At 51.1% G+C, this 27320-nt stretch overlaps 1 protein-coding gene across 2 annotated transcripts; it reads right to left on the bottom strand.

The window, feature by feature from the left end:
* Positions 1 to 1108: 1108 nt before the first annotated feature.
* KIF9 (kinesin family member 9) lies at positions 1109 to 27219 on the bottom strand. Of its 2 annotated transcripts, XM_068404403.1 has the most exons (21): positions 27135 to 27219; positions 25997 to 26043; positions 24529 to 24629; positions 23762 to 23927; positions 23520 to 23626; positions 22073 to 22297; positions 20863 to 20946; positions 20353 to 20445; positions 19811 to 19958; positions 18421 to 18485; positions 16140 to 16217; positions 14745 to 14813; positions 13603 to 13707; positions 12487 to 12542; positions 11130 to 11220; positions 10465 to 10595; positions 7127 to 7335; positions 6262 to 6441; positions 4351 to 4466; positions 3459 to 3563; positions 1109 to 2340 (listed from the first exon to the last, which is right to left on the bottom strand). In XM_068404403.1, exons 3-21 carry the CDS (start codon positions 24622 to 24624, stop codon positions 2233 to 2235), a joined length of 2232 nt encoding a protein of 743 aa, XP_068260504.1. In that variant the 5' UTR covers positions 24625 to 24629; positions 25997 to 26043; positions 27135 to 27219; the 3' UTR covers positions 1109 to 2232. The 2 variants fall into 2 exon arrangements, with proteins under 2 accessions (XP_068260504.1, XP_068260505.1); XM_068404404.1 differs by lacking the exon at positions 20353 to 20445.
* Positions 27220 to 27320: the final 101 nt, after the last annotated feature.

The raw sequence follows: 27320 nt of genomic DNA on the forward strand, positions 1-27320 counted from the left end.
AGCCACAGGCCGGGAGCGTACCGGCAGCAGGCAGGGCATCACCGGGGCCGTGCCGGGATGAGCCACAGGACCACTGAGAGCTCCCTGGCATCATCGGTGCCATGCCGGGATCAGCTATGGGACCGCCGGGAGCTCCCCGGGATCACCGGGACCACACAGGGATCAGCAACAGGACCGCTGAGAGCTCCCCGGGATCACCGGGGCCACACCGGGATGAGCCACAGGACCACTGAGAGCTCCCTGGCATCATTGGGGCCACACCGGGATCAGCTGTGGGGCCGCAGGGAGCTCCCCGGGACCACACAGGGATCACCGAGAGCTCCTCGGGATCACTGGGACCAGACCAGGATCAGCCACGGGACTGCCAGGAGCTTCCCGGGATCACTGGGACCACACTGGGATCAGCCACTGGATCACCGAGAGCTCCCTGGCATCACTGAGACCACACTGGGATCAGCCACAGGATCACGGAGAGCTCCCCGGGATCACTGGGACCACACCAGGACCACACTGGGATAACCTCTGGGATCAACCAAGGGATCACCAGGATCACCAGCACCCCTGGGGTCACCAACAGCACACAAGGGTCACCCCCAGGACACCAGCGCCCCAGGAATCTGGGATCACCAGCACGCTTGGGATCTCCCATACTCCAGGGCACCAGCACCCCAGGATCACCCGCAGCCCAGGACATCAGCACCCCTGGGATCACCAGTACTCCGAGATCACCCCAGGATCACCCCCGGGATCACCAACACCCCTGGGATCACCACCGGGATCACCGGCACTGCCAGATCACCCCCAGGATCACCAGCACCTCCGGGATCACCCACACCCCCAGACACTGGCACCACAGGACACCAACACCTCCGGGATTCCTGGCACCCAGGGATCTTTGGGACCCCCAGGATCACACCTGGGACAGCCCTGGGATCACAGCCTGGACCCCAGCACGCCCCAGGCCCCTGCCAGCCGCCCAGACCCGCTCTCCCGTGCCCACCCCAATCCCCTGCTCTAAGGAGGGCACCGAGGCCCCCAGGCCCTGCTGGCCTCCAGGCCACGTTTCAGAGAGAAATGCCACAAAACAGTTAAAAACTGCTCTTGTCCAGGGTTATTTTATTTCACCAGCTTCCCAAACGCTGGGGAGAGCTCCTCCAGTGAGACCAGAGCCTCCCAGGACACCCACCTGCTTTCGGGGTGCGGTAGGTCCTTCCCGTTCACACAGAAGCCTCAAAACAACATTTGCAGCGTCCAAAATTGAAATTTCTTGCTTTTTTTCCCCAGATTTGGGACCACGGCGCGGGCAGCAGCAGCACAGGGACCCACAGGAATGGGGAGGGTGGCAGCGAGCAGCACCCAGGCGGAAGCACGAGGGGGAAGCAAAGGAGGGGTGGAGGGAGGAGAAGGCTTAGCTCGGTTCATGTGGAAGCGTTTTCTTGGGAAATTCAGCCTAGATTTGAGTTTCCAGCAGCTTTATAAGCCTTTGTGGGCTTTCAGCCTTATTCTTCCAGCTCCCCAAATAATTTTGAAGCTCTCAGGGTTCCCCAGGCTCCTGGAGGGGTAAAGGAGCGACTCCTGCCCGCACTGGGCGAGCTGGGGGTTGGGGGGAGCCCGGCGAGGTCTCACGTCTCTCATCATTTTGGGTAAATGGCAGGAGGGGCCCGGCTCTGCCCTGGCAAGACTGATGTGGTTGTGAGCTGTTGGCAGGAGGAGATGGGACTCTCTTGGCTGGGTACTTTGTATACAAACTTGCCTGGCACGTGCCGAGCTGGAGTCACCCTCCCACCTCCACTGGTGCTGGAGGAGGAGGAGGAGGACTTCAGCAGGCCTTCGGCACGCTCCGCTCAGCGGGTGAAGATAAGAGCAGCCTGGCTCAGCAGCACAGTTCCCTCTGGAGCTCTCCAGTTGCTGGGCACCGTGGTCTCACCCTGGCTCTGAATCACCCTCCCAGAAAGCTGCGGGTAAACGCTGCCCCATTCCTGCTGCGCTGGGGGTAAATCCCTGCTGCCACGTCTAACGCCAGGCTGATGCAAATGCTTCTCTGCTGCATGCGCCTCTCCAGCCCCTTCCTCTCCCTGGGAGAGCAAACACCCCAGGGCTGCTTCGATCCAAGGGAGGACTCACTCTCACCCACCCTTGGCTTCTCAGGATGCACCTTGACAGCATCAAACTAGCAAAGGTGGGACTTGAGACCCCGTCAAGAAGCGAGGGTCAAGGCTGAGCCTAAACCTGCTACACAACGTGCAGGAACGACAGGGGTTTGTTCTTCCCGTCAGCTGTGATGAGCCCGGGCTTCTTGCACACTCGCTCGAGGGGTGACGTGGTTGTGGTGGACGTGTGCTGGCAACAGAAAACCAAAAAGGATCGTTAATGTGAGCTTGGTTTTCAGAGCAGAATTCTCACCTGTAAAAGTTTTTTTTCCTGGGGAAAAATAAACACCTTCCCAAGTGGTGCTGGAATAAAACCACCCAAATAAACCCCGTTACACCAGCGTCGCTCTACAGGCGGCAGATCCCAGCAGGCTCCAAGGAGGGCACAAGAAACCCTGGGGAATTCTCCTCCCGAGCACTGGAGCTCTGGTTTTGAGATGTTTTCCATAAAAATGCTTATTGATAGAGTGTGTCACTCTTGTAAACACCCAATCACACAGAATCACAGAATCAATGAGGTTGGAAGAGCCCTCTGGGATCATCGAGTCCAACCATTGCCCTGACACCACCATGGCAACTAGACCAGGGCACTAAGTGCCATGTCCAGGCTTTTCTTCAACCCCTCCAGAGATGGTGACTCCACCACCTCCCTGGGCAGCCCCTTCCAATGGCTAATGACCCTTGCTGAGAAGAAATGCTTCCTGATGTCCAACCTGACCCTCCCCTGGCCAAGCTTGAGGCTGTGTCCTCTTGTCCTAGCGCTGGTTGCCTGGGAGAAGAGGCCGACTCCCACCCCGCTACAACCTCCCTTCAGGTAGTTGTAGACTGCACTAAGGTCACCCCTGAGCCTCCTCTTCTCCAGGCTAAACACCCCCAGCTCCCTCAGCCGTTCCTCGCAGGTCAGACCCTCCAGACCCTTCACCAGCTTGGTCACCCTCCTCTGCACTCACTCCAACACCTCAACATCTTTCTTGAAGGTGTTGAACCCAATCCTTTTGAAGTCCTGCTAAGCTCAGGGTCTTGGTGGTACCTTAGGGTGAGCCCTTCCCAGGAAGGAACTAGAAGTGAGAAGCACTGAGATTGTTTCTTAGCAGAAGACCAGCATGGGATGGGGTCTTTACATCAGCCAAAGAACATTTCAAAGAGCTTAGTTGTGCTACAGAACCAAACCGGCGTCTTTCAAAAGGCTACGGCCAAACCAGCATCCGTTCCAGAAGAGTCCTACACCCCACGTGGCAGCAGGGCACAGAACCACTCTCCCAACGCACATCAGCAGGGGTACGTGGAACTGGGCCCAGCTGAGGTTACCTTTTGATCAGTCTTCATTTTTGCCTTGTACAATGAGACCGAAGCTGGGCAGGCTGGCAGCGTTGTCTCCTGCATCCGCTCAAACCTCTCCTGCTCGTCTTCCTCCTGCCAGCAGAAAGACAGACCCCACTCCACGTGAAAAACACACGTCTGGAGACACAGAGGTCAACCGACCCCATTTGCCTCATTGACCGTTGATCCAACAATCTCTTGTTGGAAGAGCCCTCTGGGATCATCGAGTCCAACCATTGCCCTGACACCACCACGGCAACTAGACCAGGGCACTAAGTGCCATGGCCAGTCTTGTCTTAAACCCCTCCAGAGATGGTGACTCCACCACCTCCCTGGGCAGCCCCTTCCAATGGCTAATGACCCTTGCTGAGAAGAAATGCTTCCTGATGTCCAACCTGAACCTCCCCTGGCCAAGCTTGAGAAGCTTAAGAGAACTGTGCTTTGCCAGGAATGACAGAAGACCCGGGCTACCCCAAAGTGGTGGTGTCTAAGCAGAGGGCAGGCTGAGTACCAGTTGCCACCACCCGAAACACAATAGTTTAGCTGTAAATATTACAGCTCATACAGTCTGGAAACAAGCCTCCCAACTGCCCCTTGCACCTCAGGGCACTTTGCCTGATTACTGAGAGTCAGCAGATGACCGGGCACTTCAATCACTCTGTCCTATTTTAGCCTCTTAAAAGCTAATGTGAAAGCAAGATGGATCTCCAGATAGTTGCTCTCTGCACCACAGCAGATAGCATTTCAATGCCAGCCACTCTGCTGAGAGAAAGGAGCAGAGCTGCCATGCCCTCCTCCTCCCACGGGCTTACTTGTGCCCTCATTACCATGCCACGTGTGGCTATTAAGGAGAATAAGCAGAGCTGCCAGGACAACTCACCAGGCACATGACTCTGTCGATGGGAATCATTCCAGGTCTGATGTTGCCACCGGGCTTCAGAGCTTCCTGCCCATCCTTGGGGATAAGGAAGGACTCGCTGTACCAGATCTCAAACTCTGCAAAGCAAAGCAGGGGGGCAATAAACAGGGCTGGAATGACCAAAGAGACAAGGGTGGGTTGCTTCTGGCTCCCTGCCCGTGGATCAGGCAGGACCTCAGTGCTCTTATACTCAAAGACAGGATGTCAGGACTCCACGCTCTTGAGTTTCAAACTATTAGGAAAATTAGTTAAAAAGGATGGGGCACGGTCAGCTGGCATCACCTCTGCTGAGGCAGGCTGCTGCCTATCCCAGAATCACAGAATCCCAGCCTGGTTGGGGTCGGAAGGGGCCTCTGGAGATCATCCAGCCCAACCCCTGGCCAAGCAGGGTCACCCACAGCACGTTGCACAGGGTCGTGTCCAGGCGGGTTTGAATATCTCCAGAGAAGGAGACTCCCCCCTCCCTGGGCAGCCTGTGCCAGGGCTCTGGCACCCTCACAGCAAAGAAGTTCCTCCTCATATTCAGATGGAACTTCCCATGTTTCAGCTTGTGCCCGTTGCCCCTTGTCCTGTCGCTGGGCACCACTGAGAAGAGTCTGGCCCCATCCCCTTGACACCCACCCCTGAGGTATTTGTAAGTGTTTTTTATATATATATATATATATATATATATATATATATATATATATTCCCCCTCAATGAAGGGTTAACAGAACATCTTGCTGCTACCACAAGGTCAAAGTCCCCAGGTGGTAGCTGGCCCTGGGGACAGTCCCCTGGGCTTGTGCAGCCCCAGAGGTGGCTGCCCACGAGGTGGCACTGCTCCTGCGTCCCCGAGCCACCCAGCCTGGAGCTGGCCATTTTGAGTGGTCAGCACATTTGGGGGTCACATTTCAATTCCAAGTCCTAAAGAAGCACAACCACTTTCTATCCCATAATAGCCAGTGATAACACCCAGCAGGTGCTGGCACGCAGCAGGAATTCTGTCCTTATTAATCCCGGGCGTTATCCCAGATCCCTGCTACAAAGTGTCTCTGCTCTGCTCCTCTGGCACGTTTCCCCACGGAGTGGGAGAGCCCATGGAGCAGCTTCGTGTCGTGGGAGTCATGAAGGATAAACGAGGTTAAACACAGAGCCCTGCTCTTGGCAGGCACCGTGGGCATGAGGCAACACCGCTGACTTTTGCCCCTGGTTTTAGCTCTGAGATGACCTCTTCGCTCTAGGATGACACAGATATTGAGGGAGGCCAGGCCTGTGTGTTTAAACAAACAGCAAACGTCTGCAGTGCTGCAGCCAGCTCTGGGGCCCAACAGAAGGACATGGAGCTGTTGGAGCGAGTCCAGAGGAGGCCACGGAGATGCTCCGAGGGCTGGAGCCCCTCTGCTCTGGAGACAGGCTGGGAGAGCTGGGGCTGTTCAGCCTGGAGAAGAGAAGGCTCCGGGGAGACCTTCTAGCACCTTCCAGTGCCTGAAGGGGCTACAGGAAAGCTGGAGAGGGGCTTTTGACAAGGACATGGAGTGACAGGACGAGGGGGAACGGTTTTAAACTGAGAGAGGGGAGATTGAGATGAGATGTGAGGAAGAAATTGTTTGCTGTGAGGGTGGTGAGAGCCTGGCCCAGGTTGCCCAGAGAAGCTGTGGCTGCCCCCTCCCTGGCAGTGTTCAAGGCCAAGTTGGACGGGGCTTGGAGCAACCTGGTCTGGTGGAAGATGTCCCTGCCCGTGGCAGGGGGGTGGAACGAGGCAGTCTGTAAGGTCCCTTCCCACCCAAATCATTCCATGATTCTATGATTCTCAGTGCTTCACTAGTGAGCTGCTAACAAGCACCCCAGTTAACTGGAGGCTGTTCAGAAACTGCCCTGGCCAGCCAGTACCTGAGATGAGTTTCTTCCGGCACTGGTCCACCAGATGCTGGCAGTACTGGATTTCTGCCTTCAGGTCCTGCAGTTCAGCATTACCAGACCTGTACTCTTCCTTCAGGTCTTTCAGCTTCACGATGAGTAAAAACTCCTTCTCATCAATTACGATCTGTCCTTTCTCATCAACATGCTCTCCTGCAGGGTAAGAAAAGGACACAAAGGTTTCTCATGAGGGTGGAGAGGGACGAAGAACAGTCATTATATGTGGAACCACACGGTAGTTACCCACTTGCAGTGAGGTTAACCACACAACTGACATTTCCTTAGACATGCTTTCTCCAAACACAGCGTTGGAGTGGCGTGGGGCAGAAATCACTGCTGAACTCTTGAACCCGCTCAGACATCGGTTCTCCCTGAACGTGGACACGTGCAGATGAAGAGGAGGGATGGGGCTCTGCAGAAGGACACCCACATGACAGCCTGGGGTAGGGTATCTACAGTCTACAACTACAACTCCCTGAAGGGAGGTTGTAGCGCAGTGGGAGTCGGCCTCTTCTCCCAGGCAACCAGCGCTAGGACAAGAGGACACAGCCTCAAGCTTGGCCAGGGGAGGGTCAGGTTGGCCATCAGGAAGCATTTCTTCTCAGCAAGGGTCATTAGCCATTGGAAGGGGCTGCCCAGGGAGGTGGTGGAGTCACCATCTCTGGAGGGGTTTAAGAAAAGCCTGGACATGGCACTTAGTGCCCTGGTCTAGTTGCCATGGTGGTGTCAGGGCAATGGTTGGACTCGATGAGCCCAGAGGGCTCTTCCAACCTGGTTGCTTCTGTGATTCTATGATTCTGTCAGCTTCTCACTGGCCAGTCTCTACACAGCGACCTACCCTGCTGCCACCGCTCCTGCTTCTGAGCCTCCAGAGCCTTTTTGATGTCCTCCATCTCACGCTTGATGAAGTTGATCCTCTGCGCTACTGTACTGCTTCTCTTCTTCCTGGCAAGGAGGATGCTTTTGTTCTCTTCAAAGATCCGGTTGATCTCACTCCCACACTCCTCCTTAAACTGCTCCAATGCCTCTGGCTTGGGTGGAGGGGAGCTGCATCAGAACACACACAGACATGGGGAGGTCAGTTTGTTCCACCCTGCAACGCGACACAGGTCACCAGGGTGGCCACAGGTGAGGTTTGTGGATGGTATTTTGATGGGCCCTCTGAGGAGCTCGCTGTGCTAGCGGCACCCTGGTACCATCTCTGTGCCAACCTTCTACCCACTTTCCCCCAGTATTACTCCCAGAAGAAAGAGTTATTTACATAGAAACCACGTTCCTCAGGAGATGCCTCAGAAATGAGTTTGCCCTGGAAAGTGGACCTTTAATGGTCTGAATTTCCAGGAAAATAATGAATCCTGTTCCTCCCTATTGTTAAACAGAAACGCCCTTGCTCTTTCCTCACTGCATTCCCAGCACACACCAGTCACCTCTGCCAACCAAACCCCATCGCTGCGTGCGTTGGCCAGCTCTACAATGCTGCCACCCGTGGCTTTTAAGTCTTGCCTATTTAGAAAGACTGAGTTCAAAGTGGCATGTGTCAATGCTGACTTTTCTACGAGATGGCTTTGATGCCTCCATGAACACCAGCTCTTGTTTCAACACAGACCACACTGGGCAAAAGGGGAGTCCCTCAGGAGAACGTCACACTCCCATGGGCGCTCTGTGCTGCGTAACGTTGTTCTTGGTGAGCAGGCTGGATCTGGCAGCAGAAGGTAGCTAGAAGTCTCTACATTCCTCAGTCCAGACTGATCAAAGCAAAACTGACTACTGCCTTCCCTGGTTTGACCTCTTAAGGGCATTTTTCAAACTCCTCAAAGCCTGTGTGAGATGCTTTCCATGCCCAACTGCTGGCAAAGCTCTGTAAACAACGGCCACCGGGCAGACTGCCACAGCTACGGCTTTGACAGCCAGCGACCGAGCTCCTGAGTGCTCAGGGTTGTGTCTTGTGCAGCTGCACACACTAGTGTGGCCAGCAGGGCTAGGGCAGGGATCGTCCCCCTGTGCTCGGCACTGGGGAGGCCGCACCTCGAATCCTGGGTGCAGTTTTGGGCCCCTCACGACAAGAAAGACCTTGAGGTGCTGGAGCGAGTCCAGAGAAGGGCAACGGGGCTGGGGAAGGGTCTGGAGCACAAGTGTGATGAGGAGCGGCTGAGGGACCTGGGGGGGTTTAGCCTGGAGAAAAGGAGGCTGAGGGGAGACCTTCTCGCTCTCTACAACTGCCTGAAAGGAGGGTGTAGCGAGGGGGGGTCGGTCTCTTCTCCCAGGTCACAAGCAATGGGACGAGAGGAACCAGCCTCAAGTTGTGCCAGGGGAGGTTTAGGTTGGAGATCAGGGACAATTTCTCCATGGAAAGGGTTGTCAAGCGCTGGCACAGGCTGCCCAGGGCAGTGGTGGAGTCCCCGTCCCTGGGGGGATTTAAAAGCCGTGTAGATGTGGTGCTGAGGGCCATGGGTTAGTGGTGGCCTTGGCAGTGCTGGGGTAACGGGTGGACTCGATGATTTTAAAGGTCTTTTCCAACCAAAACGATTCTGGGATTCTGTGACTGCCTTGTGTAGCAAACACTATGGAACGGAGCCCGGGCTGGACTAGCTCTCTAGAGAGGGATCACAAGGACAACAGTCCCACCTTGTCTGGATTGAGGCACGCCTGCAGACAGGAGAACCCTCTTTACCTTCAGAGGAACCTGCCAACTGAATCCCCTAGGATCTGATCTAACCCACATCTCAATCAAGCCCAGCCCTCCCTCAGCTCACCTCCACAACCACCACCAGCCTCATCTATAGGGGACAGTGTGACTTGAAAGAGATACAGAAAAGCGCTTGTCAAATCTCCTTCCATCTCCCTAAAACAAGAACTGCACAGAGGAGTCCCCCGTGCCATGCGGGTACTAAAGCCTCGGTGGTTCCCCTTCTCTCTAACACAAGGACTTTGGGGGAATGTCAGGGAGGAACCAAGCAGATGCTCTCAGCCACAGAAGTAGTTGTAGAAACTGCCAGTGCAGGGACCTCACTTCTAGAAATTGAAGGATCTTCCTCTGCTCAGGACTGACTGCTGGTTCCCCCTTCCCTCTCAAAATCTCTTCTCCTTATCTGCCCCTCTGTCCACGGTCCCTTCCTCCCTTTCCACTTAGCAGATCTCCTTCTACCTCACACTTTAAAGAACAACTGCAGGTTTAACACGTCTTCTGACACCATCACAGGACTGTTCCCCTGCCTGCATGTTCAACTCTACACCTCTCTCACAGAATCACAGCATCAGTGAGGTTGGAAGAGCCCTCTGGGATCATCGAGTCCAACCATTGCCCTGACACCACCATGGCAACTAGACCAGGGCACTAAGTGCCATGGCCAGGCTTTTCTTAAACCCCTCCAGAGATGGTGACTCCACCACCTCCCTGGGCAGCCCCTTCCAATGGCTAATGACCCTTGCTGAGAAGAAATGCTTCCTCATGTCCAACCTGAACCTCCCCTGGCGCAGCTTGAGGCTGTGTCCTCTTGTCCTATCTCGGCACAGGCTAACCCTGTCTGTGCTGACTTCAAGCTCTTCAGCCCAAAGCCCATCCACCCTCTGTGTCCACAGCTCACACCCTGCGTGGTGCTCCAAGGTCTTGGCTCATTCGTAACAGATGCACAGACAAACTGTTCACAGTGAATCTTCCCCATAACAGAGACCTACCCTACCCCAGGCTGTGCCTGCTGGCCACACACATTCCCCAACCATCCTCGTGATGGTGCTTCTGGTGGCCATAAGGGCACCACAAACTCTTCCAGCACTGCACTGGGATGTCAACCTTGAGGAGGTACAAAATTCAGGGGAGGTTCAGGTTGGACATTAGGAAGCATTTCTTCTCAGCAAGGGTCATTAGCCATTGGAAGGGGCTGCCCAGGGAGGTGGTGGAGTCACCATCTCTGGAGGGGTTTAAGAAAAGCCTGGCCATGGCACTTAGTGCCCTGGTCTAGTTGCCATGGTGGTGTCAGGGCAATGGTTGGACTCGATGATCCCAGAGGGCTCTTCCAACCTGGTTGATTCTGTGATTCTGTGAATTTCCACATGCCCATTAAGCCGGCTTCATCTCTACCTTCCTCCACGGGCTGCCCATCACACCTTGACCAGAACTGGTCGCTGCAGTGACACGTTATCAGAGAAAAGGGAGAGGTGTCTGGCTACTAAACTCACTTGGGCTGCTCATTGCTCTTCCTGGATTTCTTCATCCCGCCACGTCTGGATGAAAAGGGAGCAGTTCTAGTCCCCAAATCCCGTCCATCCTCTTCCCTCACCAAACGACCATCTGCATCCACCAGACCTGCCTGGAAATAGGAAGAAATAAAACACAGACCAGGAAGCGTTAGATCTGTAGCTCTGCAGACCACAAAAGCTAGACAGCCCTTGCCCAGCAGCTCTTCCATCCTGTTGCACAATCTAATCCAGAAATCTGTACCCACCACCAAGTATTTCAGGGCAACACATCTATAAGAATGAAATGAAAACTAAAATAGGGCCAGAAATTAATAGAATTTCTGGATTGCTCCAGAAATTATAGGGATTAAAAGAGAGATCTCAGCAGAGGCAGGTGATCTGACCCTGCCGTCTACAACGGATTGACAGACAGGTCACCTTCTAGTTCATATTTTCTTCATTCCCATTTACTAAATTATTCTGGATAATGGGCCTAACCCTAACTGGTGCATCTCTGCTCTGTGCATGTTTTTTGACACCCATTAACATTTCTGAGCTTCAGGTTTCAACGGGGAAAAGTCGAGACCTTGAGGCAATTCAAGGTCCAGCAGCAAAGGAGCTGATTTAAGACGGATTCTGGGCCAGGCTCAAGCATGGGGTGTTACCTTCTGAAGGGCAGCAACAGCAGCAAAGTCATTTTTGTCTATCAGAATGTACTTGCTTTGGAATCTGGCCTCCACTTCATGGTCCTGTTGACTAGGAGAGAAAACAGCCCCTTACCATTGGGTTCAAGGAGGATCATTTCACATGGCAAAAGCAGTGATCCCTGCCAATATCAGCTTCCCAAAGAAAACCATCTTTTACCTGTGATCTCATTCCCAAACACACCACCTTGCTCCTTCTGCTCTTCCCCAGAACATTGCAACCTTTTTCCATTCTCCTCTTCCTTTCTTTTTCACAGAATCACAGAACCATTTTGGTTGGGAAGGACCTTTAAGATCATCGAGTCCAACTGTTACCCCAGCACTGCCAAGGCCACCACTAACCCATGGCCCTCAGCACCACATCTACATGGCTTTTAAATCCCCCCAGGGATGGGGACTCCACCACTGCCCTGGGCAGCCTGTGCCAGCGCTTGACAACCCTTTCCATGAAGAAATTGTCCCTGATCTCCAATCTAAACCTCCCCTTTTTCCTTTAGGCCTCTTAGATATGGAAGTCTTTTGATGTCCACACATTCAGAACAATCAAAGGAGTCCCAAGTTAAAAAAATCATAATCAGGCAAAATTTTATCATGAAACCCATTTTGGTGGTGGGTCCCAGCAAAGTCTGGCTGCCCGGTGTGATGACGTACCACAGACACTCGTGTTCACACAAGTTTGTCGAGGGCAGGCAGATGTTCTACAGCAATGTCCCAATGTCACTCTCGTGAGTAGCAACCTCTACTGCCTAGCCAGCCCATTGCTGCAAAGGCTGGTGGGGCAGGGAGTGGGTGGGTTCCCCTAACACCCTTATTCTTCTTTGTTCTCTTCTATTTCGTGACATGGAAGCTGCTTGCCTTCATTTTTAGGATTTTTTTTCCAGCCTGTCTACAACTACCTGAAGGGAGGTTGTAGCGCAGTGGGAGTCGGCCTCTTCTCCCGGGCAACCAGCAATAGGACAAGAGGACACAGCCTCAAGCTTGGCCAGGGGAGGGTCAGGTTGGCCATTAGGAAGCATTTCTTCTCAGCAAGGGTCATTAGCCATTGGAAGGGGCTGCCCAGGGAGGTGGTGGAGTCACCATCTCTGGAGGGCTTTAAGAAAAGCCTGGCCATGGCACTTAGTGCCCTGGTCTAGTTGCCATGGTGGTGTCAGGGCAACGGTTGGACTCGATGATCCCAGAGGGCTCTTCCAACCTCATTGATTCTGTGATTCTGTGATTCTGTGATTCACAGACATCATAGTAAGTGTGATAGCCCAGACAAAAGCTTGGTGGAATTGCTAAACCTTACTGTGAAACACATCAACCTTGGATATCTTACCTTACAATCAGTTTGAACTGCTTAAATACCTCCTGGACTTGCCTGATGTTCACTATCTGAGGAAGAGATGCACACAGTGAAGATGCAGGTAAGCATTTCCATGCTGTGGTCAGCTGTACTGATGGAAATATTTCAGATGGTGAGGGCTCTGCTATCTCTGTTCCGGAGATGAGGAGCAGATGCATGGACCCACAAGTAATGGGCAGTCTGTAGCTGAGCAGGAATCTACACTCAGCTCTCCCAAGGTCCAAAAACCTGGACCAAGCTATGAAATGCACTATGTCTGTTCTCAACCCTCTCTCTAAAAGACTCTTCAGTGCTACTGAAGACCTCCTTCCCTGTGTGAAGCTCCTTAGTCCTTCTCTACCTTCCCTGCTCCCATCACATTTGGCAGCCCAGGTAAAACACACCTTCACGTAAGCCCTTACTCTGCTCCACTCCTGCCTGCTGGAGGGAGAAAACAGGGACTTTGAGTGAAGATAACGAATACATGAAACGAGAGGGAGTGTCTCAAGTGGTTTTTTTAAAGAGTTATCTGTTTGGAAAACAATCTTCCAGCAACTTCTGTGCTGTTGTCACAGTGGCTTCTCTTCACAACCAGACAAAACCTCACAGTAACTCTGCGTGTGCGTTTATGACTTTTGTTTTCTTACATTTTGTTTGTTTTCCTGTTTGCCCCCACGGGTATATTTGTGCACCCAGGACTTTGGCTGTTTCTTTTTGCAATCATTTTGCACTCAACAGGTAGTTTCAAGTTGAGAAACCCTGCCCTAATGAACCTACCTCTAAGAGACTGGACATATTTTGGCGCAAAGATTTAGTCTGACATTGGCAGGGCAAAATTTTGACACTAATTCTTTAAAGAAGTTCTAAAGAAACCCATTTAAAAGGTTTCAGGACTGAGGAAAAGTTTCCTCAAGCTTCCAAAAAAGCAAAAATGGAATGAAAACAAGGAGATAGTCCTTAACATGCAAAAAAAAAAAAAATAAATTACAATTCTGTAACGCTTTTGGGGTTAGAGACAGCCTCTTCAGAAGACATTTTCCTTGCTTCTGTCTTGGAGTAAAATGGGATGGAATGAGTATTTAAGTCCCTCTCCACTAGAAAGCTACTTACATCAATTTCATCAATGGCTCCTTTCAGGTATTTATGGACTTGAGACTTAATCTCCGCTATCTGGACGTCAGTCAGAGGGTCATAAGTCACCAACGAGCGATTTACCTAAGAAAAAAGGTGAACAATTGTGTATCAGGGAATTACAGAACAGCGAAGCGAGTACTAGTCTGGTGAACACCTGCCATTGCTCTGCTGTGTCCAGGGAAGCCTTATGTTTAATTTCTGATTGTGATTCTCATTATCTGAGTCACAGAATCACAGAATCAATGAGGTTGGAAGAGCCCTCTGGGATCATCGAGTCCAACCATGGCCCTGACACCACCATGGCAACTACACCAGGGCACTAAGTGCCATGGCCAGGCTTTTCTTAAACCCCTCCAGAGATGGTGACTCCACCACCTCCCTGGGCAGCCCCTTCCAATGCCTAATGACCCTTGCTGAGAAGAAATGCTTCCTAATGGCCAACCTGAACCTCCCCTGGCCAAGCTTGAGGCTGTGTCCTCTTGTCCTGTCGCTGGTTGCCTGGGAGAAGAGGCCGACTCCCACTGCGCTACAACCTCCCTTCAGGTAGTTGTAGACTGCACTAAGGTCACCTCTGAGCCTCCTCTTCTCCAGGCTAAACACCCCCAGCTCCCTCAGCCGTTCTTCGTAGGTCAGACCCTCCAGACCCTTCCCCAGCTTGGTCGCCCTCCTCTGCACTCGCTCCAACACCTCAACATCTTTCTTGAAGTGCGGGGCCCACAACTGGACACAGGATTCAAGGTGCGGCCTCACCAGTGCCTACAGCAGCTCTGCTGTGCCCAGGGAAGCCTTATGTTTAATTTCTGATTGTGATTCTCATCATCTGAGTCGACAGATGATGGGAGCACGCTGAAAGCAATGCATTTCCCTTCACATCTCAGTCAAACAAGAGGAGGGCTTCAAAGCTTGAAAGAAACATCTACAGTGGACGGGGACTGAAGCTACGACAGTTTCACTGCATGGGATCTTCAGGGCGTTGCTAAACCCCACAAGAAAGTGCTGGAAGCAGAAGGAAGAATACAGTCACACTGGACTCCGAGTTAACTGATCCTACTGCAAAATGAAGATCATGACAAAGCCTTAACTAGGTCCCGTCTAAGATGGTGCAGCCTATTCCTTACCAAGCTGTCATGCATGGCCAGTTCCTGCTTCAGAAGAATAATCTCCTTCTCCAAAGCCTTCACTGTCCCCTAGCAGGGAAACAAAAGGGTGAGCAACTGACCAAATGTTATTGGAGAAAAAAAACTGCTGTAAAGCAGCATTAAACTGGCTGCTAGAGAACATCACAGCTGTGTGCCAGCTCCCCCCGGGTTTGCTGTCGGGTTTGCAGCAGTGAAATTGTGAGTCTGGAGTCACTTTGCCTTTGATTAGCTCCCAACTTCTGTTGTGTCCTGGGTGTACTGCCTGCAAAGTCAGCCTAAGCCATCAGAAGAAGGGCCACCTGCTTTTTCATTTGGTGCTTTCCTGATGTGGTACCTGATTTGGTGCTGGACTATGAGATGTTGTCTCGAAAGCAAAGAGGTGTGCAGGTTTCCACTCTGACCCTTACTGAACTCAGTAGGAGTTCTGACATTAACTTTAACAGAAGAGGGAGTCTCCTGTGGTGTATTTGATTGAATTTCTCCATAATGTGGAATATCTTCAAGCATTCCTTATTCAGAATGTGTTTCCAGAAAGGTGTGGGTACACACATCTCCTTGGGAGTCAGTGAGAATTGGATACTGAGCTGCTTTTTAAGTGACCTGTTGAGCATCAAAGCACAAGAGGTTCCTTAAACCCTACTCTTTTCCATCTCAACAAAAATGAAAGGGACTGAAAAGACAGTTTGTTGCACAGCTTCTTCTGGAAGCTGGCAGAGGAAACCCCCCAGCTGTTTCTCTGCTTGGCAGTGAGATCAGACCAGGAAACACAGCAGGGTTCTCCCACACCACATGTGTTACAGATAATTCTAGACTTGTTCTTTGGGCTATCAGTAATTCATAGAGCATTCACTGCTGCCAGCTCTGTTTCAGCTATGAAAGTGCACTCAGGACGTCGAAAATACTCTGATAATTTTCTTTATTTCCTTGTTTAAACAAGTTTTGTAATTGTGACAAAAATGTTGTTACCAGCAGCAACGGGGATAATGTTGTGTAAAGCTGCAGGTAGGACTGGAGGTGATTTCCCACATACCAGGGGAGTAGCCCACAACATAATCTCTCTATTAAGAGGAGAATCATATCAGAAAAATTAAGAACTCCTATGTATGCAGCTGAAAGAATTACCATGTGTCAGGGGAGATGTGACCATCTGCATGACTGTACCCTGTAGCATATTCAAGGCAACTAATTAAATCCCAATGAAGAAGTTTAATATTAATCCATTTTATCACATAACTAAATTCAGCAAGTGCCAGCTTGGCTGATGAGGGGTAATTCATTAAGCTACCAAATTTCCCTCTGGTTTTGAAGGTCATGATCTTAAATATTAATAAACCTGAGAAAATATGCCTGCTTCCTTTCCCCTTCTCTACATACCTCTTGGTCAGATGTCTCATTAATGACTGGCTCTGTTGTGATCCATTTCATTCTGGTAGCAAAACGAAGAGAAGACAACTGAAAAATATGGGATTTAAGTAAGTGACAGAGATATTGGTGAGGATACAATTTTCATAATCCTTTTCATAATAATTTTCATATTTTTCACTCCTTAAGCATATCAGGTTCCCCAACATAGAAATACAAAAGCTATTTAACTGCAGGGAGCAGTGTAGGATTTCTCATTGCAGGAGAATATCTTCTAGTGCTCACTGGCTTCTACAGCATTAGCCAGCTCCAGAAGATGTCTTTGACTTTTATCTTCTGCATGTGGGCAGCTCTTTGCATACCAGAGCTGTGATCTCAAAAATACCCACTCCTCTTTCTGATCAAAAGAACACATCCTAAAAATCCTAAATCACACATCAATGGCCTTCAAGCTGAATTCCTGCAGTTGTGGTATCTTCAGAGTAAGCCCCCACAGCCTGAAAATCCTCCTCTTCATGCAAAGTAGAGCAGCTATTTCGTTGGTAATGTCCCATATTTCTAGATGCTATCAGAACACAAGCAGGAGATGATAAAATCCACTCTGTCTTGAAGGCAACTGCAGAAAAGGTGTCTGTGTTTATATATTTTTGCTACATAAAACTTTCTTGGCAAAGAGCAAAGTGATTCCCTTCTCTGTGTTACAGATGGGGTTAAGTTGATCCACAGAATCACAGAATCAATGAGGTTGGAAGAGCCCTCTGGGATCATTGAGTCCAACCATTGCCCTGACACCACCATGGCAACTAGACCAGGGCACTAAGTGCCATGGCCAGGCTTTGCTTAAACCCCTCCACAGATGGGGACTCCACCACCTCCCTGGGCAGCCCCTTCCAATGGCTAATGACCCTTGCTGAGAAGAAATGCTTCCTCATGTCCAACCTGACCCTCCCCTGGCCAAGCTTGAGGCTGTGTCCTCTTGTCCTAGCGCTGGTTGCCTGGGAGAAGAGGCCGACTCCCACTGCGCTCCAACCTCCCTTCAGGTAGTTGTAGACTGCACTAAGGTCACCTCTGAGCCTCCTCTTCTCCAGGCTAAACACCCCCAGCTCCCTCAGCCGTTCCTCAGAGGTCAGACCCTCCAGACCCTTCCCCAGCTTGGTCGCCCTCCTCTGGACTCGCTCCAACACCTCAACATCTCTCTTGAAGTGCGGGGTCCACAACTGGACACAGGATTCAAGGTGTGGCCTCACCAGTGCCCAGTACAGAGGGACGATCCCTTCCCCAGACCCGCTGGCTACACTAGTCCTGATAGAGGCCAGGATGCCATTGGCCTTCTTGGCCACCTGGGCACACTGCTGGCCCATGTTCAGCCGCCTGTCCATCAGCACCCCCAGGGCTCTTTCTAACCACTCTTCCCCCAGCCTGGAGCGCTGCAGGGGGTTGGTGTGGCCCAAGTGTCAGACCCGGCACTTGTTCTTGTTGAACCTCACGCCGTTGGTCTTGGCCCATCGACCCACCCTGTCCAGATCCCTCTGCAGACCCTTCCTACCCTCCAGCAGATCGACACTCCCACCCAGCTTGGTGTCATCTGCACATTCCCTGAGGGTGCACTCAATCCCTACGTCTAGATCATCTCTAAAGATATTGAACAGCACCGGCCCCAGAACTGAGCCCTGGGGAACACCACGAGTGACCGGCCGCCAGTTGGACTTTGCCCCATTCCCCACCACTCTCTGAGCTCGGCCATCCAGCCAGTTTTTAACCCATCGAAGAGTCCACCCATCCAAGCCCCAGGCAGCCAGTTTGTCTGGGAGGATGCTGTGGGAGACAGTTGACACAGTGAGACTTTTACCAATTTCATTATTTCACAGATTAAAAAAACTTGACTGTTAGGAGGTTACTCCTGATTCCTGAACCAGCTGAAAGCCAGCTCAGCTCTGATGTGAACTGGTGTGATTCCATCGACCTCGTTATGTGTGTATGTCTGTACCATTCCAACACATTCATAGAGTTGAACCAACAATAACAATTAACACCATCCAGTGTGCTTAGATTTTCTCCTGCTCTATTTCAGGCTCTCATTTCCCCCCCTGGGGCCAGTATCCGTTTGCATCCCAAAGCAGATTGGTGAGAGCAGTATCTTTGAGATAAGATGAGCTCTCCACTGTTTGGGATGAATTAGGCAGGATGTTTCTCTGGGACTCCTGCCACAGCCCTCCAGAGACTATTCTTTAAGCCAAGCTACGGCCAGTAGCAGGAATAAGACTTGAATTCTGCAGAAATCAGTTCAACTTACAGTCTCTTCGACATGCACAGCTTCCCCACAGATATTTGCCACTAGGACAGTGTTGCAGTTTCCCCCTGGGAAAAAAATGAAAAAAAACTAAATTTAAAAGCAAAGAATATAATTTGGGGCTTTTTGTTGTTTCCTTTTCTGGAATGTATTATATTATGTGCTGACTAAAATCACAGAATCACAGAATCAATCAGGTTGGAAGAGACCTCTGGGATCATCGAGTCCAACCATTGCCCTGGTTAGAAAATAGAGAAAAAGAAGCAATGAAGACCACAGCCAGTTTGTAACTGTCCCTCTAAAGTTCCCATGGGCACAGAAGCACAGAATAAAGATAAAATGTGTTTCTCATGTGGTGATGCTGCAGTAAGAAGATGGGAATACAAACTGTGAAAGCCTAAACCCAGGAAAATCAGAGCAGAGGGTTTTAAAAGCCTTTGGCCTGAATCGACTAGCAGGAACCTGGCAGGACGTAGTCACTGCTTCTCCTAAAAGCAACAACTCAAGACTTGTGCTCAGAATGCCTCCAACATCACTCCCAGCTCTGATGACTTCAGTTACTCCACACAAATGTCTCCAGCCTGTTTTCAGCTGCCTCCTCCTCCCATGTCTCCTTGCTGTACGTTCCAAGAGCGTAAGCCTTTCCTGGGGATTTGGGTTTATCATCTGTAGCCTGATGCTAAAGGAGGAGCATCTGAAAAGGCTTGGAACATGCTGGGGGGGTTTTTTGGTGGTAGTTTTTTTAAAGTGTTCTAACTAAGGTTTTGTGAATTTCTACTGGCTTGATCAGTGTGGGCTTTGTACTGTCTGCTGCCTACAAGTGACCTACGAGGAATGGCTGAGGGAGCTGGGGGTGTTTAGCCTGGAGAAGAGGAGGCTCAGAGGTGACCTTAGTGCAGTCTACAACTACCTGAAGGGAGGTTGTAGTGAAGTGGGAGTCGGCCTCTTCTCCCAGGCAACCAGCAATAGGACAAGAGGACACAGCCTCAAGCTTGGCCAGGGGAGGGTCAGGTTGGCCATTAGGAAGCATTTCTTCTCAGCAAGGGTCATTAGCCATTGGAAGGGGCTGCCCAGGGAGGTGGTGGAGTCACCATCTCTGGAGGGGTTTAAGGAAAGCCTGGACATGGCACTTAGTGCCCTGGTCTAGTTGCCATGGTGGTGTCAGGGCCATGGTTGGACTCGATGATCCCAGAGGGCTCTTCCAACCTCATTGATTCTGGGATTCTGTGTGATTCTGCGCCTGCTGCTTTATTTGATGAGGAAAACCAGATATCCTTTGAATAACGAATTAGTTCCCCACGTTTCTATGTTACGGCCTTAGGACTTGGTGTGCTCACTGAAACAACACTGTTTTCTAGGAACCATTTGGGGCTGTTGTAGGCACAGCTCTTACCTAGCGAGTCCTTGAGAACGTGCGTGAGCTTGCTCTGCCGGAAGGGAACGTGGTCCCTCTTCGGATCAGCCAGGGCAACGATGATTTGCTCAAGGAACGACAGAGACTTGTTGATGTACGTGGCTTCTTTCAGAACCTGTCCTTCAGACTGTAAGAAAGAGCAAAAGGCAAAGCTTGCACAACTGGGGTTTTGGGCTGAACCACAGAAGAGGCATTTGCCTTACTGAGGGTACAGCTCTGCTTGACTGGGAGGGTAAAGAGCTAATTCAGACCCAATAAATTCATGATCTAGAGCTTTCTTCAGTTTTGAGACCTCAATTTTTCATTACAAGTCTACAAGGACCACTGGCTTTCCTTCCCAAAGGGTAAATTACGTATATGTCACAGGGCTGATGCGATTTCTATTCTGATCAACACAGAATGTCACGTGGGACCTGAGGAGCTTTCGGTGGTCGAGCCCTAATGCTCTAAGAAAGTTTCAAGAGTTCACGTTCATTCCTGGGCTCTTCACCATAGACTGAAATATTTCTTCCGTTACTTACTCCGGTCTTGCTGAGTCTCTCTGAGCCTGCCAGATCTATTAAGTTGATTTTAGAATGAATGCATTTGACATCTGAGAAAGCTCTGAAACGAGACTGAGGGGAGAAAGAATATCTCAGAATCACAGAATCACAGAATCAACCAGGTTGGAAGAGCCCTCTGGGCTCATCGAGTCCAACCATTGCCCTGACACCACCATGGCAACTAGACCATGGCACTAAGGGCCATGTCCAGGCTTTTCTTAAATCCCTCCAGAGATGGTGACTCCACCACCTCCCTGGGCAGCCCCTTCCAATGGCTAATGACCCTTGCTGAGAAGAAATGCTTCCTAATGTCCAACCCGACCCTCCCCTGGCAACGCTTGAGGCTGTGTCCTCTTGTCCTATCACTAGTTGCCTGGGAGAAGAATATAAAGTGTACTTAACAGTAGACAAAACTGAAATACAGTAAAACCCAGACATGTAAAGATCCTCAGCCATTTGAGTCTCTAGAAAAACTGCTGGAGCTCTTACCTCAATATAAATAGTGAAGATGCAATGGGATCTGGATGAATTTTTATTCAGTGTGTGCTCTGCTATCGCTCTGTTGGTCTCGCCCTGCAAATGAAGTCAAAATTCAAGGAAGTGTTTTTAAACTTCTGCATTGGTAGAATAAAGGGAAATCAGAAATCACAGAATCACAGAATCAATGAGGTTGGAAGAGCCCTCTGGGATCATCGAGTCCAACCACTGCCCTGACACCACCATGGCAACTAGACCAGGGCACTAAGTGCCATGTCCAGGCTTTTCTTAAACCCCTCCAGAGATGGTGACTCCACCACCTCCCTGGGCAGCCCCTTCCAATGGCTAATGACCCTTGCTGAGAAGAAATGCTTCCTAATGGCCAACCTGACCCTCCCCTGGCCAAGCTTGAGGCTGTGTCCTCTTGTCCTATCACTGGTTGCCTGGGAGAAGAGGCCGACTCCCACTGCGCTCCAACCTCCCTTCAGGTAGTTGTAGACTGCACTAAGGTCACCTCTGAGCCTCCTCTTCTCCAGGCTAAACACCCCCAGCTCCCTCAGCCGTTCCTCATAGGTCAGACCCTCCAGACCCTTCACCAGCTCATCAGCTAATCACCAGACTATCCCAACCTATCTGCCAAAGATGTCCCTGGTAAGACTCTTTTTGCAGAGGCAGGTGTGTTTTTCAGGAAGAAATTCCGGTGTTGGTCAGCTGGGGGGTCTGAAAGGATCCCAAATATCGTATACTTTGTACTAAGTCACTCACTGACACCCTTACATGATAACCAGGGTAACGAAAACAAAGTCTTTTTGGCTGTTGGATCTTGGTCTGCTGAAAGGGCTGGGGAGGTGGCTGGTGAGAAGCCTTTTAAACTGAAGGCAGGTTCTGTGGCTGCCTTCACTGCTGCCTGGAATCCCCAATGCTGCTACGTTCTGTGGTCTCACCCCAACCTATTTCCTCCATCACTTGACTTGCTCTGGTGTACACTAAAAACAGGGTTTCTCCACAGAGATCTTCCAGAATCTCTGTGCCAGGGACATTTTCCTTGCAAGAACATGGCTACAAAGGGCTACCAGTTCTTCTACCCACAATAAAGAGAACAAAGAGGGTTGAACCTCCCTCCAGGCATCCTGGCCACCCACCTCCTGCTCTACTGCCTCCTCCCTCAGCTAAGCCAATAAACATAACAATCAGATGAAGTGTAATATTTGGGTTTTCTTGCCTCAAAAAGGAGATTCAGAGCATCTTCCTCACAGCTAACTGAATGTATAGACAAGCCCTTCACATAAACGCCCTGGGGGCCATCCACCACAGCCATCTGCACGTCACTGGTCCCGTTGCTCGTCGTGGTGGACAGAAGGTCAGACAAGGTCTCGTTGTAGATTTCCAGGTAGGATATTCGGACAGTGACGAATGGGTCGACAGAACGTGAAGTTGCTTTGAAGACCTACGCAAAGACAAAGAGTTTGTCAGTGGTGGTGCTAGTTCACAGACAGAATTATTAGCTATTTATGGCTTTCCAGAGAAGCTATTTATAACTTCCTGAGCAGCTAAAAGTGCATCTGCGTGTGCGTAGATACTTTTGCACTGTGGTTGCCTGAGGGCTGACAGGGCTAAGGCAACAATTTTAATATGATTTCTTAAAATGATGGTTTTGAAAACCCCACTTTGGAAAGCCTGCTTCCATTTGGGAAGGAGAATTAAACAGGAACCACCTCAGCAAATGACAAGAAAGCATCATTATGGAATTCCTCCCCTCTTTGTTTCAGGTTGTATGCATTATGTCAGCCCCACGCCGTGCGTGTCGGTTGGCTTTGTGGGAGCCAAGAGCATTCTGCACTATCACTGCCTAAAGATAAGCAGACCTGGCCCCTCAGAGCCGTGGTGAACGTGGGCCTCCAGACAGGGTGTCTACGCAGCAACGGGACGGACAAATCAGCATGTTTTGAACCAACACCATCCCGATGCTCTGGAACATCACTGTGATCAGCACATGAGGTCACGGTGGAGTAAAACATAGGTACAAAGGAACTGTGTTTTACAGGCTCCTTTATTCCTTTAATGATCATCACTTGAGAAAATAAGAAAAAACAACGGACTGGTGGAGAGAAACATAAAACATGTTCACTGTGTTAAAACACTTTTGAGTATCAGCAAGAGCTGACACAAAAGATGTCCAGAGGAGGGCGACCAAGCTGGGGAAGTGTCTGGAGGGTCTGACCTGCGAGGAACGGCTGAGGGAGCTGGGGGTGTTTAGCCTGGAGAAGAGGAGGCTCAGAGGTGACCTTAGTGCAGTCCACAACTACCTGAAGGGAGGTTGGAGCGCAGTGGGAGTCGGCCTCTTCTCCCAGGCAACCAGCACTAGGACAAGAGGACACAGCCTCAAGCTTGGCCAGGGGAGGGTCAGGTTGGACATCAGGAAGCATTTCTTCTCAGCAAGGGTCATTAGCCATTGGAAGGGGCTGCCCAGGGAGGTGGTGGAGTCACCATCTCTGGAGGGGTTTAAGAAAAGCCTGGACGTGGCACTTAGTGCCATGGTCTAGTTGCCATGGTGGTGTCAGGGCAATGGTTGGACTCGATGAGCCCAGAGGGCTCTTCCAACCTCATTCTGTGATTCTGTGATATCCTTGTTATTTCTTCCAGCCTCTTTTCCCATTCAGATCCAATACCTGCTGGAGAGCTCGGGGGATGATTCCTCGATGCTTGTACTCAGCAGTTGCTCCCGTCATCGTGTAAGTTTTGCCAGCCCCCGTTTGCCCATAACACATTATCGTGCCTAGAAAAGATTCCAAAGCAAAAGAATAAACTCAGGAGGGCACCTCTGCATCTCTCAAATGCGACATCAAAAGGATGTCTCCCTCAGATCAACTCTCCACTTAGCATCAAAATAATAAAAATAGCAACAAATTACCATTATAGCCAGTTAAACCTTCAGACACCAGTTTCTGAGCCACAGTCTCATAAGCCAGCTCCTGGGAGGTATTGTGGAGGATGCCATCCAGCCTGAAGGACCAGTCCGTCTGCCTGTTATTCACAACTCCTTTCTTGGCATCTTTTTTGATGGATATGTCTATGCTCTGAAACCCCAAAAGAGATGAAGAACTTCATTAGCCATGAAGAGTTTCAGCAGTTATTGTGTGAAAAAAAATATCTACTGAAGACCTGGAGGTAAGTAGAGAACGGAGCACAAATAATGGTATTGTTTTACTGACCCTGAGGGTATTTTCTGGTAATAGATATTCTAAATAAAGGAAATGTGGCTGAGTTCTTCCATTTACCTTTCAGGGATGTGTGTGACTCTGTCCCAGGGAAATTATTCATTAAGCAAGAGCAGGTGAAGGGAGGAACTTGCATAAGGGGGGATAGAAATAAACTGTAGCACAGGGAGACCTCTTTGGCTGGAATTGTGGTTTCCACTGGGAATTCCTCAAGGACCAGAGTCCCAGGCCTTGGGAGGGTTCTCCCCAGTGGCTGTATCACAAGATGGATGTTTTCCATAGTCACTAACACAAAACCACAAGCCACTGTCGGCGCAGAGAGCAGCAGGGAGGAACACGTGAATCAACACGCAGCAAAACGTTACGTGTGGCCTTAAGGAGTGGAAGAATTCTGCATTTCTGTGGGCAAAACTGAAATTAAATCCCAACCCTTCCACACTTGCAATCTCTTCTTCTCTACCTTGTTGTCTGGCCCAAACTTGATTATATCTTGAGCAAAATCAGCCGTTGGCTTGACTCGCACGAACGCATGGGCTCTCTTCTCTACTGCATCCATTCTAACTAGAGAGGAAAAAATACAAGGAAAAATCAACAATGCTGCACTGCCTAAAATGAAATGTAATGTGATTTGTTACAAAAAGGCGAGCTACAGCGTAGTCAAGTTTAAAAATAAAGTGTTGACAACTATTCAGCTGCAGTTTCTGTTCTTTATTTACAGCAACTGTGGGCAAACAGTTGCTGAAAATTCTTTCCAGCATTGTTCTGCTCAGAAAACTGAGCACGTGAAAAGAGAAGGGTCTTACTGGTCATGATTTCCTCTTGTATCAGGCTTATTGGTGTTTGATAACACAAGATTTTCTTCCTCTTAGCCTTGCAAAGTGAAATAACTACAGGAATATGAGACAGATTTTCTTCTGTCTAGTGTTTTGTGTGTGTGAAGGCACACACAGCCTCCTGATTGATAATGTTAGTTCATCCAGAACTGTGTTTCCAGCTGCTGAGGCTTTGAGTAAGATGGGTTATAGGTGAAACAAAGCCCAAAGGAGCCCAACAGCACTGCAAAGGGCCGTGCTGCCCGTGGGTACGCCAGCATTTCCAAGGCTCTGAGCAGCAATTACCTTGTTTACAGTCTGTATTGAACATGCATTTCTCATATCTTTGTAACCCCTTCTTTATACAGATATGCAAAAATATGCTGGTGATAAAGGGTGGCTGCTGCACCCCAGATCCTGGGTGCAGTTTTGGGCCCCTCACGACAAGAAAGACCTTGAGGTGCTGGAGCGAGTCCAGAGAAGGGCAACGGGGCTGGGGAAGGGTCTGGAGCACAAGTGTGATGGGGAGCGGCTGAGGGAGCTGGGGGGGTTTAGCCTGGAGAAAAGGAGGCTGAGGGGAGACCTTCTCGCTCTCTACAACTGCCTGAAAGGAGGGTGTAGCGAGGGGGGGTCGGTCTCTTCTCCCAGGTCACAAGCAATGGGACGAGAGGAACCGGCCTCAGGTTGTGCCAGGGGAGGGTTAGATTGGAGATCAGGGACAATTTCTTCATGGAAAGGGTTGTCAAGCGCTGGCACAGGCTGCCCAGGGCAGTGGTGGAGTCCCCATCCCTGGGGGGATTTAAAAGCCGTGTAGATGTGGTGCTGAGGGCCATGGGTTAGTGGTGGCCTTGGCAGTGCTGGGTTAATGGGTGGGCTTGATGATCTTAAAAGTCCTTTCCAATCAAAATGATTCTGTGATTCTAATATCCAGCAAGGCTAGAGGATCTGCTGACTAAAATCCACCAGAGGAGGGCTCAGGGAACACATCCAGCTGGTAAAGCCCCACCTGAGAACCACGGACTGAGTATTTTTAAATCCCTGGAACGTGCAGATCCTATGTTTTCTCTCGATGCCAACACAACACCTAGTGCAGAATCCAAACTTGTGCTCAATTACCGTGATGATAAGCTCTTCATATCGGAGACAGTCTTCAAATAGATGATCTGTGAAAAAGCACAGTGACAAAGAGTTGCACAGACGTCACCATAAGGATTGCCTCGACGTGACATGCACGGAAAGCTGCCAAAATATTTGCTGGTGCTGCAGAAGTAAAGGCAGGAGCAGCACAGGTACAGGTGAAATGGAAACAGACACGGAGCTTTAAAGTTGGTAACCGGTGTGGAAATGCTACTCATCTGGTTATCGGGCTGGTTAGAGATCACAAAACTCTGCTACACAGACATAAGCCAGTGTTGGAGGGGTATGTGCCTTATTCAGAATCATTTACGTTGGGAAAAGACCCTTAAGATCATCGAGTGCAACCATTAACCTAATTTCTGCAAAGCTGCAGCAAGAAGGATGGTCAGGGCAACCCCAAGCCCAAATCCAGGCTGGGCGGAGAATGGGTTGAGAGCAGCCCTGAGGAGAAGGACTTGGGGGTGATGGGTGACGAGAAGCTCACCATGAGCCGGCAACGTGCGCTGACAGCCCAAAGCCACCCGTGTCCTGGGCTGCATCCCCAGCAGCGTGGCCAGCAGGGCGAGGGAGGGGATTCTGCCCCTCTGCCCCGCTCTCGGGAGACCCCCCCCTGCAGTGCTGCGTCCAGCTCTGGGGCCCCTGGTTAAGCAATGGTTGGACTCGATGATCCCAGAGGTCTCTTCCAACTTGATTCTGTGAAGGGGATGAGGCCTGGAGGAGGGGACGAGGCCTGGAGGAGGGGGACAAGGACTGGAGGAAGGGGACGAGGCCTTGAGGAGGGGACAAGGCCTGGAGGAGGGGGACGAGGCCTGGAGGAGGGGGACGAGGCCTGGAGGAAGGGGACAAGGCCTTGAGGAGGGGGCCGAGGCCTGGAGGAAGGGGACGACGCCTGGAGGAAGGGGACGAGGGCTGGAGGAGGGGGATGAGGCCTGGAGTAAGGAGACAAGGCCTTGAGGAGGGGGACGAGGCCTGGAGGAAGGGGACGAGGCCTGGAGGAAGGGGACGAGGCCTGGGGGGCTGCTGCGGCCTGCGGGGACAGCAGTGCCGGGGCAGGCGTGTGACCACAAGGCCCGGAGGAGCGGGCGGCTCCCGGGGGCAGCCCCCGCCCCGCACCTACCTGCGCCCCCTCCTCCGCCGGGCCCGGGCGAGGGGAGGCCGCGGCGGCGCGCGGGGCTGCGGACGCCGTTGCCATGGTACCCGCCACTTCCGGCCGCCTCCCGGAAGCGGCGGAAGGCGGAAGTGGGCGGGGAGGGGGGGGGGGGAGGAACGGCGGTACGGCGGCCGGGCGGGGCCCAGGCGCGGG

Source organism: Nyctibius grandis, chromosome 7, assembly GCF_013368605.1.
Source record: "Nyctibius grandis isolate bNycGra1 chromosome 7, bNycGra1.pri, whole genome shotgun sequence".
Classification (NCBI taxonomy): domain Eukaryota; kingdom Metazoa; phylum Chordata; class Aves; order Nyctibiiformes; family Nyctibiidae; genus Nyctibius; species Nyctibius grandis.